The following is a 14,061-nucleotide window of genomic DNA, read 5'->3' as shown; positions in this document are numbered from 1 at the left end:
TGGAAGGGGCCCTCGAGGATAGCTAATTACCTTAGTCCATAGCAACAACAATTCTGTGAGAACACCCTTAAAATCGATGATTTCGTGCGGGGAAACCTCAATGACATGTCCAGAAACTTCCTACCAGGTCCACATAACATTAGCTCGCTAGGAGCTTCATAATTGGGCTGCAGTGCTGTAACATTGAGAAATGCAACTACCTGTAATACTACTCGAAACGAATAAGCGGGCAATAGGAAGGGAAAAAGAAAAACAAAGTAGTGGTTAGTGAGAGTCAGTTACGTTGACTGAAGTAGGTATGGCAACAGTTTAATTTGTCCCTGCAGATAAATGGGTTGACAAATCTGATAACAATTATTTAATACAAATAAATGTACACTATTTAATGTGCTAGGTGTTCTGTAAGGAGTTTGCGTTTACATTCTGGCTGCTATGGTTATGTCCTACGCTGTCATCTGCTTTAATAACCTGTTTTCATGGATAAGCAGCCGATACTGTGTGTAATATGGTTATTCAGGTCTGACAATGGACAAAGCTTTGGCATAACCTAGCATGTAGCCAAGGCTGTGGATTAAGAATTTCATAAAGATCTTAAAAAAAGGCCTTTCGGTGGATGTGAATAGCTGGCATTGTTCTCTCAAAACCAACTGAAGTAACATCTGTTTTCAAGGTAGCAGACCAAATACTAAAGAAAGAAGGTATGATCAGTTTATTCTTATATGAATATGACAGTGCCTTGGATTACTAAATATCTTATTACAGTATTCTGTATAAGGCGTGTACACACACACACATTTTTAACTATTACAATTGATACATAATTATTTATTTGTAGCAGTTCCATCACTTTCCACCTCTTGCTCTGCTCATGATCTATATGTGCACAAACATGACAATCACTAAATACAGTATAGTATGCAATTCATTCTGTACTTTTGAAAACTAAAAGGCTCACTTGAGCCGTTGTAGACGTGTAGACATGGGGGTCAGGGGTATAGGGTTAAGGGGCCCATGCTCAAACTTTTGCTCAGGGCCCTAAGAGTGCCTGGAAAGCCCCTGCATGGCTCAACGTCCCCTGTGACACAGGTGTGGAGAACACAGTGACAGCAATGAGCACTGATCTGTCATAGTGAAGGAAGCAGCCATCGCTTGTGAGGAGGAGCATTTCAGACAGCATCGGGCTAATGGTTAACAGTACATCCTGCCATCCATCCTCAGACCAGCGGTAGACACACAGAGACACTGGCACTGACACTGACACAGTGCTGGCTGATCAAGTCCTGAATGCCACTCACAGTGGAAGGGAGGAGGTGCTGGATGTCAAGTGGAAGGATTTGTAAGTTGCAGACCTCTTTAGAGGCTGTTCAGTGACGAAAGATGTTTAAGCTAAGCTACTCTGAGAGCGCAAGTTAAAACTCTTCTCAAATATACTGTAGGTTAAAAATAAAATGCATTCAGGGTTGATTACCTTACCAGGCTCAATTGTACTGAGACAGCGGTCATTTTGGATGTAAAACAGGATTTGGGCTTATGCATTTGCACATTCAGGTTCTGAATTTTGCTTGGTTCAACAGTGTAGAGCTTCATCATCATGGACATTGCTGAGATGTGCTCTGGGGGTCTTATACAAGACCCTTTGCCTCAATCGTTCCCATCAAGGACAGGGGCGAATTGTACTACAGTGTGATTGAATTGGTTTGAAGCGATTTATCTCACTCAAAACGTTCACCTCTCTCCATTCCGTTTGGATGCAACTCGACACCTTTGACTTTGTTGCCATAGCAATATTGCGCAGAGGAAGACAGCTCAAGACTAGACTCCTTGACCCGCAGAGGTTTACTTGTAATTTAACATGGATGAAAAACTCCATGGAAAGTTGTTCAATCTGTCACTAGCGGGTATCTGTCCTGACTGGTAATACTAATGAAGAAATTCATTTTCCGAACAATGGCGAGAATAAGGTACTCAAATGTTTGCATAACGAGCTCCTTTACCTCGCCATTCTTGTCTTAATCACCTGGACTCTCCAAAACACCTACACCCCGCTGAAGGATCAGACCTTGGCCCGCCTGGCTCCCGCCATCCCGGGGAATTAATCCGCTGCGGTTGATTGCCATTAGAACCGTGTGATTATGCAGCCTGATTACGAGGCCCACCCAAGGACCAGAGCCGACTGCACATCGCTGCAATGGGGGATAAAATCACGCAGTGATTACGCTAGAACGGATCAATCTGGAGCGGCCGCGCCGCAATACAGACTGTCTAAAGTGCGACTCTGATTATTAGGGCACACTTGAAATCCATATAACCATTCTCCACACTTAACAAGACCTTCGACTTACACACTAAACGCTAGACTCTCGCAATTACAAGAAAGCAAACATTCGATGCGAGGAATTGACATTTGCGAAGACAACCCACTTTATACTGCACTCATAATTAATTTACTTTCCATATTAATAGTGTCTCATGGAAAATACATCTTCATGGAGGACCGGATGTAGGCTAACAACTAGGTAGCCTATGTGCTGTGACTATGGGTCGGGTGGTCGCCTCATAATCCTCTACTCTTTTTCACGGTGCGTGTTTTTTTATCTCTAGTCAGAAATGATGTACAAAACAGATGAACAGCCTGTTGATTTATTCAACCAGCAATAATAATTATGTAATTTTTTTGGAAAAAGACAAACAAAAGTTCCCCCTGTTAATCCACTGCACAAAATAACATCGACTGCTCTTCGGTGGATTTGAACAAGAAGTCTGATATTGCAATGCTCTTTGAGGTGAGGGTGAGGGGTCTGGACCCCGCGATTAGTTTCCTCTCTATACATTTATGTGCTATTCTGTACTGAGGATTGAGACAAGCGCCTCGATTTACTGATCAATTAGTTGGATTCAGAGATTTCTATCATTAATACTCAAAACTTCTCAAAAAAAAAAATGTGTTAATGCAGCTGCCCCTACTTTTGTAACCCCCATTCCCCAAAGCAATAGGTGTGTTCTCTGCCTTGGAGTGCACTCATTCACTTCCATTAGGTGGTCAGGGTTACTGAGTTAGTGCCATACCATACCAAATGCTGGCTGCCAACATTATTCTTTGCATATGTGTAAGTGTGAGCTGCGCAAGCTAGTGCCATAGTTTAACAATGCTTCAGAAATCAAGTGCCATGATATGGTCAATGCAGCAGCCTGGCTTCCCAGTACATTACCATCTCACTTACTTTCCAGTGACCACTGTAAGAGGACTATAATAGCAACTGTACTCTTTCAAATCAAGGGTTCTCACCAGAGCCATTTTGGGGTTACCCATTTGTTATTTTTGAAGTATTACTGTTGCAACAAGAGACCATTTATATTGTACAGGTTTCTGCTTGGCTCTGTAGTAACGTGTTCTCCAGAGATAAAGGGAGAAGTGCTTTTTTGATGGTATCCCATAAGAGTATCACCACCATACACTAATGCTCTCTGCCCCAGGAGCTCAGGTGGAGATGCGATTTTTAAACTGGGGGGGGGCGCTAACATCGCCTAATCAGCTGTGCAGAGTTATTAACTGATGATTGTCGCCTTACGTAGGGAGAGTGGGGGGGGGGGGACAGATCGGGGTCACTATGAATCTGGGGGGGACATGTCCCCCCCCCCCGTCCCCAGTGCTATCTGCGCCCCTGCCCAGGAGCTGGGGTGGAGGGCCCGCTCTGATCACATGGTCAGTGTTGTGTCACTGAGACGGACAGTGCCGGCTCTCTCACGCATTGGCGTGGGCCTTGGCCCGATGTTCTGCCAACAGGCTGCGTCACATCATGTCCTCACGGGCGTCCTACGTACCGAACCGCTCACCATGGAGTTCCTGGGGCTGCTGCTGCCTGCTTGCCTCTCGGCGACAGATTGTAGCGGCCTGGAGAACCAGGCGAGACACCCAGGGAAGCCGAGCCAAGCCTCCACTGACAGCTCCCCATCTCTCTCACACACACAAGAGACACACAGCTCCCCATCTCTCTCACACACAGGAGACACACAGCTCCCCATCTCTCTCACACACACAGGAGACACACACAGCTCCCCATCTCTCTCACACACACAAGAGACACACAGCTCCCCATCTCTCTCACACACAGCTCCCCATCTCTCTCACACACAGGAGACATACAGCTCCCCACCTCTCACACACACACAGGAGACACACAGCTCCCCATCTCTCACACACACAGCTCCCCATCTCTCTCACACACAGCTCCCCATCTCTCTCTCACACACAGGAGACACACAGCTCCCCATCTCTCACACACACACAGGAGACACACAGCTCCCCATCTCTCTCACACACTGGACACAAGGACAGAGAGGGACAAAGAGAGAAAGAAAGAAAGAGAAAGAGGTTCTGTTTGTGGGAAGTGAATATCAGATGTACATATGAATAAGTGGGGGGGGGGGGCGACGAGAAGGTTGGCGTGGAGGACTCGGCAGGACCACATCAGCGGGGACATCAGCGCTCTAACTACATAATGTGTTGCTAATGAGGCTTGTCATTTACGCTGATCTCCTCCAGCCACAGTGCAGAAAACAAAGGATCTCTCTCATGCCCGCCTTTCACTCCCAGTGCAGGGAAAGCATCAGGTCACACACACACACACACATGTGTTTTTATTCTCACTCATTCAAATCAGGCAACAACAAGGGACTCCCATCTTTGTCTTCACACGGCATGGTCACAATTAAGCGCCTGGGGGAAGCATTAGACTATTCATCAACCCAAAGTGGTGGTTGTGTTCCATTACAGGCTGCTGTAGGTATCAGGCAGAGTGAGTGACAGCTGTGAGGTGTCTCTTAATTGGAACTTCTTTCATCTTTAGTCTTTAAATCTTTAATATTACTAGTTGAACCGTAACAGTTCTACCCTTTGAGTAAAGCATTGTCTATCTATATTGTCGAAATACACTTTGACTTGTCTAGCTAAGGCACTGGATAAAATGGGGTATGAGATGGCAGCTATCAAATGGAAGACCACTTGAGAGAATGGAGATGGGATAGTGCCCTAGAAGAAGCCACCATTTCTAGTTTTCCCTTGAGTGTTTTATTTCTGCTGTGTCAGTGTAGATATTCAACAAAGCACCTCGAGAGTGGTTCAAGAAAACAAAAGGTTTTATTCATAAACATTTGTCATAAAAATAACAACATCAAATGCTCATTCAAAGTATTCTGTATAAACAGTGAGAATATATACAAACATTTCCGAGCAGTTAATATAACTTAAGGCATGATCACTTTATCTTTGTTTTACCCTGATTGTTCTTGACAATCTCAATTAAAGACATTCCATTATGAAGAAGCACATTTCAGTTTAGTCAGGATGCCTTTTTGAAATAGCTCATTTGTCATCTATAAAAGAGGTACAGGAAATCGCAGCAATGTGTGCTACCTGGTTACTCAACTGCAAATGTTCTGGCTTGGACAGCCAGTTGTCACAAACTACAACTTATTGTAATTCAAAAATATATACATATATTGTGATTCAACATGTTCAGTTCTTAAATGATGTCATGTAAGTCTCTGTTCATACCGGATACTATCCAACTCCTTTTTTGACAGAAAATGTTTGAAACCAGTCACAGGTCTGGTATTACACAGCAGGGACATCAGCTATTTTCTGGAATTGTAGTTAAATAGATGAACCACTTTCCTGAGGCCTTGCAAAAAACCTATCACACGAGAACATCGTGAGTAAGTTTAGAAATTCAGTGTATCTTTAAAAAATCAACAAGAACAAGTTGTTGTGGAAATATAGATACACAGTTATAAAAATACAAATTAAATATAGTCATACAAATATATTTATTTTATCCACTTATTATCCACGTACGTCCTACACAATTAATTATTTTTTGCCATTATTAAGAACAACACAATAACTATTAGAAAGCATTTTAACAGAAAACAAACAAAATAAATCTGGAAACCTTGGCACAAATGAATAGCTTTGTAGTCACGCCAACATATCTTACATTCATGTTATAAAAGGAGGTCAGATAGCATTTCCTCCGCCTCCTATTGGGACCACGTTGTGATCGTAATCTTCGATCTTAATCAATAATACTGAACATATAAACATGCATTTCAAAGAAGCATAACTGCTGGCAGCGATGGTATATAAAAGCCTCAGAAGCATAAAAGACTCTCAATTTGAAAGTGGACATCTCAGTGTAGTTACTGTAAGTGCAATACATTCCAGCTCTTCGGTGTAGTACCGCTTTAGGCTTTAGTGTAGTGTTCGGAGCTGTCCAGCACTGAAAGTACCAGACCACTCAATGTTCTGCTGCTGCTGCGTTCCCTTGCAAACTGGTGAGATCGTTTGGAATACCGGGTTGTCTGTCTGCATGGACACTTGGAAGTCTTTTACAATCAATTTATGCAATTGTTGCATAGGGGGTTCAGCAGCACTTTGTAAGTATGGGGGTCGAACAGGCACTTCCCCCTAAAGTCAGTCGCATTTAAAGCATACTGTTTCATTCTGTCTCTCTGTCTTCTTTCAGGCCTTAGACACTAAAGCCGGGTCTTTTGGAACCATGCCTCACACCGCACAGACATCGATCAGTGACCAGCTGTTTTCGCACGGGCTGAATCTTCCAAGACGGAAAGATTTTGACATAAAGCCAATTTAAAGCGCGTTTTTAATGAGCGCCTCAAATGCCTTCGGGGAGAGTAAATGGCCATGCGCTAATCACTTGAGGCTTCAGCTCCATCTTCTCTTTCTGTTTAAGATGAACACGTCCATGGCGCTTCCTCTCGTCGCTCCTGGCAAATCGTTTGCCGCATACGTCGCAGGAGAATGGCTTCTCTCCCGTGTGAGTCCGGGTGTGGGTTGTCAGGTGATCGCTTCGGCTAAAGCTGCGTAAACAGATGCGGCACTGAAAGGGTTTGTGTCCAGTGTGGATGCGAATGTGCCTGTTGAGCTCGTCGGACCTGGAGAAGCGTCGATCGCAGTTTTCCATAGGGCAAGTGAAAGGCTTTTCTTTGGCTGGGCCAGTGGAGGAACCAGGAGTTTTCTTCACACGGGGTGCCTTTTGCGGGCGAGTGTAGGTCTGATTAAAAGACTCAGGCAGCAACGAGGAATACAAAATAGAGTCAATAGTGGAAGATGTGTATGAAGTGTCGCACTGACTCGACAGGGGCTGCAGCTCAATATTTGGAAATAAAGTCTGTTTCAGAAGATTATTGGTTGAGAGATCAATAGCTGGGGAGGGGTAACTAAAAAGTGGGGTGCTGAAACTTTGTGAGCATGTATCCGTGAAACACTGCTCCTGTTTGATTACACTCTCTACTTTGAACTCCATGTCTGGGTTGGGGCAAATAGGGGAGAATGTGTCCAGAAGTTCCTTCACATCGACTTGATCAGGTGGGAAATCACTAGACATGGGAAATGTCTCCGACTGAAACCCCGCGTCCAAGTAGGTGTCAGTTTTATTAAAGGCGCCCCACTCATAGCAACTGCTTTCGAATTCGTTCTTCACGACCACTGGGAACGAAGCTGTTTCAGACTGAGGTTCGGATGGCTTTTGACTCACAACTGGTGTGGGAAGAGAAAAGTTTAACTGAGTGGAGGTTGCCTCAGGAGCTTGTGTGTTGGTCTGCGCGTCGGAGAACGTTTGACACATATTCCCCGGGGAGAAAAGGGGCGGGGTGGTGGTGGTGCAAGCGGGCGCTTGCCTCTGGACCCCTGCGTCGCTAAAACCGCCGCTTGTGTTCTCTATCGAAGGTGGGCTGGTGGTGTACGACGTCCCGGTCCCGCTTTGCAGCTGCACCTCAGTTAAAGGCGTAGTTGAAATACCGACAATCTCGGTGATCATGTTGAGGAGAGTCTCCGTGCTGCACGATGCGCCCTGAGATGTCTCAACATAGAAGCTGCCAGAGTATGCAAGGGAGGAAGCGTAGCCACCTTTTGCGCCGTCACAAGGGTTATAAAGAAAATCTGAATTTGTAGGTTCCGTTTTTGGGGTAACAAGTGTCCCTCCTAAAAAGACAGAAAAAAAAACTTTGTGTCATTACACTATCATGAAATGAGTGCAAATGCATATGATGCGTTTGTTACATAAGCCTAAAAAAAAACATTCAATAGGCAAATTCACCATTCTCCATTTGAATGAAATTACAAAAGAACTGCAATGCCACTACATTTAAAGCACATGCAATCACACCACTTAAATTGCTTTTGCAAATTAACAGCAATATTTGTAAATGTCAATGTATTTGACTGAACAGCAACAGATTATACCGCAGCAGTGAACTTACCAGTTGCGAAGGGAGCAGGTGTTGCGCTGTCAGCATCTCCAAACATATCCTGATTATCTTTCTCTCCAGTAGCTTCCCTTCCAAGTGAGGAGTTTTCGAAATGGAGGTAGTATGAGTCTTGAGAGTTCAAATCCATGTTGTTAAGCATGTTTACAAGACTGAAGTCCAAATGTGAAGTCAACCTATTTTTGTGCACCACGGATGGTATACCACAACAGTGTCCCTTCTTCACGCTGCAAATGTTGCGTATGTAAGTCCGAAAAGGCAATCGACGTGCTTTGAGAGAATGTAAATATAAAGGGATTCCCTTCTCTTCTGAGTGCTGCGCGATGTCCAGAGCTTCTTTGCTATCTGCTGCTGTGAATTCACACCAACGGCTTCCCTTCTGTCTCCTTATATACTCTTGGGCAGAGCGATGGTTCCTCCTCCCCATTCAGCGTCTCCGGTTTGAGGATTCCCCGCTGCGTGTCATCTCTGTGCCCATACATGGACAGAGGATGTGACGGGCTTTCCCTAAAAAGGAGAGTTACGTTTGTGACGTTGCAACAGGTCTCTTGCACTTCTTTGCCTGAGAAACACTGCGAACACTATAGGCTATATGACCGATGCATCTACAACACTATTAAGATCACTAGCTGTCTATTTAGGACAAGGGTAATTCAGTTGTATGCTTGGCAAGGATAACTGCAGCTGATTTCAGTGTAATGTAGAAGAAAGTTGACTTGGGTAAATCATTTGCAGGCAATTAAGCCACAGATTTGAGTTCCGTTCAGACGCGCGCGCATGCACACACGCACACATTATCAAAATGATCACAATCTTAAAGGATAAATAAACATAGCTATCTGCACTAATTGATAGAGCAATTAACCTAAATTTCATATAGCATGCATTGCCTTTGTGTATCTAGTTCTGAGGGGAAAAAACAGATATGTTGGACTACAGCATAATAGATAACTTGCTTTTTGTAGACTTGATGCAGACAAAAAAACTAACCGGCACTTTATCTGAGTGACTGCACTGTTAAACACTGTGTTTAAAGGAATGTGTGCTTAGAGTAAATGTATTTAATGGCTGACTGCAATTGTATGGTAAAACCCGGGCTTATACAAGTATGCTAAAAGGTGACGGGGACTCTTAAGTGCATCCCGAAATAACGGAAATAACGGTGGGGTAATTGTCTCCATCAGTTGCAGACACACCGTGCACGCCGTCACACCTGCGGTTTCAGTCTGCATGAGCTAGGCTTTACTTGACTTCTATTCAAGATACCATTGTACTTAGAAATACCAAACGCAGCATTGGCCTTTCGGAACTGGGATAAATCGATTGAACCTCCTGTGAGTTCAGTGGTTGATCTCACCCGTTTAGGCAATGACATTTTCAACACAGTCGCTTTCATTTTCAGCTGCAACATAGCCATTCGCACGCGAAATCAACAAACCCATTCGTAAAAAAACAGCAGTACGTATCATGAAACACCAATAAAATAGTAGCTACTTTGAATAGGCATAGACGTCAACTGCTTTTTGGATCCACTGTCTGATGAAGCGCTAACTACGCAGCCCCCTTGTGAGCGCTTTTAAAATCAGTACCAAGGACAGCTCCAGCGCAGTCCTACTTCTGCAAAGGCAGTTTCTCCTTATAACCGGCAACAATCCGCTTGTCATAATTGCTTATCTGTGTTTCTTTGATTTAGTGTAAACAAAACAACGACTTTAGGGAAATGAAATGTATTGAAATACATTTATCACATAGGTAATTTGACAGACAGATGATCATTTTAACCAGGCCTTCTCGCGAAATTGCATTCAGCAAATGTCTTCAAAGGAGTTTCTTTATGCATCTTTAAATTGATGTCATAGGCGAATGTAAAAGTGCACCTGGTGTACCTTTAAACTTAGGATAATGACACAATTACGTTCGGCGTCCAGGTTGACATTCTCGGGGAAATTCAGGGGATTTTTTTTGCAGTGAGTTAATGTGTTCCTACTCCAGATACCTAAGTGTTCCGAGGTGTCCTTAAGTAAGCCTAAATCTATTAAAAAGGTCTCGTCATATTTAGTTCACCAAGACGTGTTATGATAACTGCTGAGTGAAGCCTCACCTCTCGCCTCTGCGAAATATCACGGAGAACGGTAATGGCTTTATGTAATGCTGGCACTTACAAAGATCAGGAGGAAACCATTGTTGGCCTAATGACTCCAACGTTGTTTTTTTTTCTTTAATCCAAACTGCTACTGCTATATAAACCACATATGTGTGTATTCTACAGGGAAGGCCTATGAGTGACATTGTCATTACAAATGAGGGAAAAAAAATTCACGTACCACATGTAAAGTAACTATTTCACAATAACGCCTGGTAGGAAATGTAGGAGAAAGCTATGCAATATGCTTTGACTAGTGAGGTAAAGATGTTTTAGACATTTAGTGAAGATTTGAATTCATCCAAGGCCTTGCAAAATAAGTTGTTAGGCATCCCTTTCAGTCTAGCTGGCACTGCCAGCCGCTTTTGCGTGCCATTAGTTGTGTGCCATCTGGCCTGTGAACCCGCTGCCATTTCAATGCATAGATTCATCTTGAATGCATCACCTCCTAAATCACGTCTTTTCAACATTCATTCCCACCTTGCGGCTCTGAAGATGGCTTCAGAGACACGAGGTGGGAATGAATGTTGAAAATGCCTTACAACTCATTTTGCAAGGTCTTGGATGAATTCAAATCCTCACTAGAGGTCTAAAACATCTTTAGCTCACAGTAGGATGACAGACTCCCTGTCCTCCAACAGCTTTCCCTAACAGCTAATGAAATGTAACATTCCTTCACAACAACAAAAAATCTCTCATCATCTGCATCACAACAACACAGCCAAGAGTGATAGATGATAAACAGAGGGGACTGAAAGTCACAGCATTGAAATTCACTGCACAGTGTGTGTGTGTGCATCATTCTGTCAAAGCAAAATAGGCATCTCCACGCTTTCATGGAGATTATGTAAGCCCGGGTCTACCACTGCAGGAGTACATTCTTAAATACATTTGAAACCAAGAGGGCGAGAAGGGAAACGCCGCTGAGCCACGGCAACCATTTGTCTCAATAATATGTTGCTGTAGCTTGTGAGAGTAGTGTGCCAAGCTCTGCTCAGCTGCTCAGAAACTGACTACAGTGCTAAGTTTGGGAGGTACAGTGTAATGTTTTGAGTGCAGAGGGAGTTTAGGGTTTAGAGTTTAGTTAGTACAGTGCTAAGTTTGGGAGCTACAGTGTATGTTTTGAGTGCAGAGGGAGTTTAGGGTTTAGAGTTTAGTGAGTACAGTGCTAAGTTTGGGAGGTACAGTGTGTATTTTGAGTGCAGAGGGAGTTTAGGGTTTAGTGGGTTCACAGAGGAACACCAGCAGTGCCATGGTGTTGCAGGGTGGTTGGTTGGTGGTAAGAAGGATCACAGGCGCCCCCAGATCAGATTTCTGCACCATGTCCCACATTCCAATCCCCCTCAAGGCTCCGGATGGAAGGATCAGCTCCTCCGTGCCAGGGGAAAACAATGGAGTTTCTAAGAAACCGCAAAAAAAGGATTTGAAGAGCAAACCATCAGAGAAACCTCTGCCGGAAGCACGACTCGCTATAAATACAAGACGCTCATCTCAACTGCCAAGTATGATTTTTTTTTCTCCTTCACGCTCTCTCTCGCTCTCCTTCCATCACTCTTTTTTTCCTCTCCACGCATTGGTTGGTTGCATACCAGCACTGCATGCCCTGTGTGCAGGAGAGGAAGCGAACGGAAGCGTGGTGTGTGTGTGTGTGTGTGACTGTGTGTGTGTGTGTGTGTGTGTGTGTGTAGGGGTGTGTGTGTGTGCGTGGTGCCTTTGAAGGAGCAGCCCGTGGGTCTCTCCTTATCGCTCTCGTTCTCCCTCTCTCTCCGCTCTTCCAAGTGTGGGAGTGGGGTTAGGGAAGCCCGCGCTGCAGCTCCAGTCCCCACTCAGAGAGAGAACGACAGGTTTCCCTTGTGTTCCCAAAATACAACCTGCAGCCCGCCCGCCCACCCTCGTCCCCCGGCGGACGCCCATCCACGGGATTAGAGGCTGCTGTTCTTCTCTCCTTCCTGATCGTGACTGCGGAGCATTCAAACGGTTTCCCTGCCCACCCATTGGTCAAACTCCCCCACACACTACTGCTGCCAGTGCTCGACCGACCCCCCTTCTCTCCACACTGAAGGTCCTGAAGTGCACTTCAGATGGGATAACATCTGGCTCAGCTCCAGTTACCTAACCATCAGCAAGAGAGTTAAACCCACTGGGGCTGGGCTGGCTGTGCATGGGTGATACACGGCCTTCTTTTTCCATTTCATCATTTCTCCAATGCAGTGGTTTCCAAAGGGGGGGGGGTAACAGCAAGGCTTGGGGGCGAAAACATGGAAGAATAACCCTAAACAACCAACAAGTGGTCATGTGAAGTGCCAGTGCTGTTGCAGCATAGCAGCCTATAACTAGTCAAATGAAGTATGCTATTGCTGTTGCAGCAAAGCAGCCTTTAACTAACCTACTGGTCAAATGAAGTATGCCAGTGCTGTTGCAGCATAGCAGCCTTTAACTAACCTACTGGTCAAATGAAGTATGCTAGTGCTGTTGCAGCATAGCAGCCTTTAACTAACCTACTGGTCAAATGAAGTATGCCACTGCTCTTGCAGAATAACAGCCTATAACTAACCTACTGGTCAAATGAAGTATGCTAGTGCTGTTGCAGCATAGCAGCCTTTAACTAACCTACTGGTCAAATGAAGTATGCCACTGCTCTTGCAGAATAACAGCCTATAACTAACCTACTGGTCAAATGAAGAATGCAAGTGCTGTTGCAGCATAGCAGCCTTTAACTAACCTACCGGTCAAATGAAGTATGCCAGTGCTCTTGCAGCCTATAACTAACCTACTGGTCAAATGAAGTATGCCAGTGCTCTTGCAGCCTATAACTAACCTACTGGTCAAATGAAGTATGCTAGTGCTGTTGCAGCATAGCAGCCTTTAACTAACCTACTGGTCAAAAGAAGTATGCCAGTGCTGTTGCAGCATAGCAGCCTTTAACTAACCTACTGGTCAAAAGAAGTATGCCAGTGCTCTTGCAGCCTTTAACTAACCTACTGGTCAAATGAAGTATGCCAGTGCTGTTGCAGCATAGCAGCCTTTAACTAACCTACTGGTCAAATGAAGTATGCCAGTGCTCTTGCAGCCTATAACTAACCTACTGGTCAAAAGAAGTATGCCACTGCTGTTGCAGCATAGCAGCCTTTAACTAACCTACTGGTCAAATGAAGTATGCTAGTGCTGTTGCAGCATAGCAGCCTTTAACTAACCTACTGGTCAAATGAAGTATGCTAGTGCTGTTGCAGCATAGCAGCCAATAACTAACCTACTGGTCAAAAGAAGTATGCCAGTGCTGTTGCAGCATAGCAGCCAATAACTAACCTACTGGTCAAATGAAGTATGCCAGTGCTGTTGCAGCCAATAACTAACCTACTGGTCAAATGAAGTATGCTAGAGCTGTTGCAGAATTTCTCTTTCAGAGTAGTCAGTACATTGGTTTTGGTTATTTCATTACTCCGTCTGATTGTTGTACCTTGAACATCATATAGATTCAAGGCATGAGTTTCCTTTCACATATTAGTTCAAATGCCAGAATGTAATGGTGTCACCTTGAAACCTAATTCAATAACAGTAACATATAACGATCCCTTTGTGCACACCCATCGCCTCCTCCTGATGTACAACCAGAGGTGAAAAGAAAATCGCCC

The 14,061-nt window shown here is 44.4% G+C and overlaps 1 protein-coding gene across 1 annotated transcript; it reads right to left on the bottom strand.

Annotated features, from left to right (window-relative positions):
• Positions 1-1,027: 1,027 nt before the first annotated feature.
• Positions 1,028-8,326, bottom strand: LOC308381667 (uncharacterized protein; the record flags this gene model as incomplete). Its single annotated transcript, XM_080859254.1, has 3 exons — positions 1,028-1,075; positions 6,717-8,002; positions 8,281-8,326. 3 exons carry the CDS (start codon positions 8,324-8,326, stop codon positions 1,028-1,030), a joined length of 1,380 nt encoding a protein of 459 aa, XP_080715380.1.
• Between the last annotated feature and the right edge of the window lie 5,735 nt (positions 8,327-14,061).

Source organism: Sprattus sprattus, assembly GCF_963457725.1.
Source record: "Sprattus sprattus genome assembly, chromosome: 20".
In the NCBI taxonomy this organism is placed as follows: Eukaryota; Metazoa; Chordata; class Actinopteri; order Clupeiformes; family Clupeidae; genus Sprattus; species Sprattus sprattus.
The sequence above is the reverse complement of the archived record's forward strand: the minus strand, read 5'-3'. Positions and strand labels throughout refer to the sequence as shown.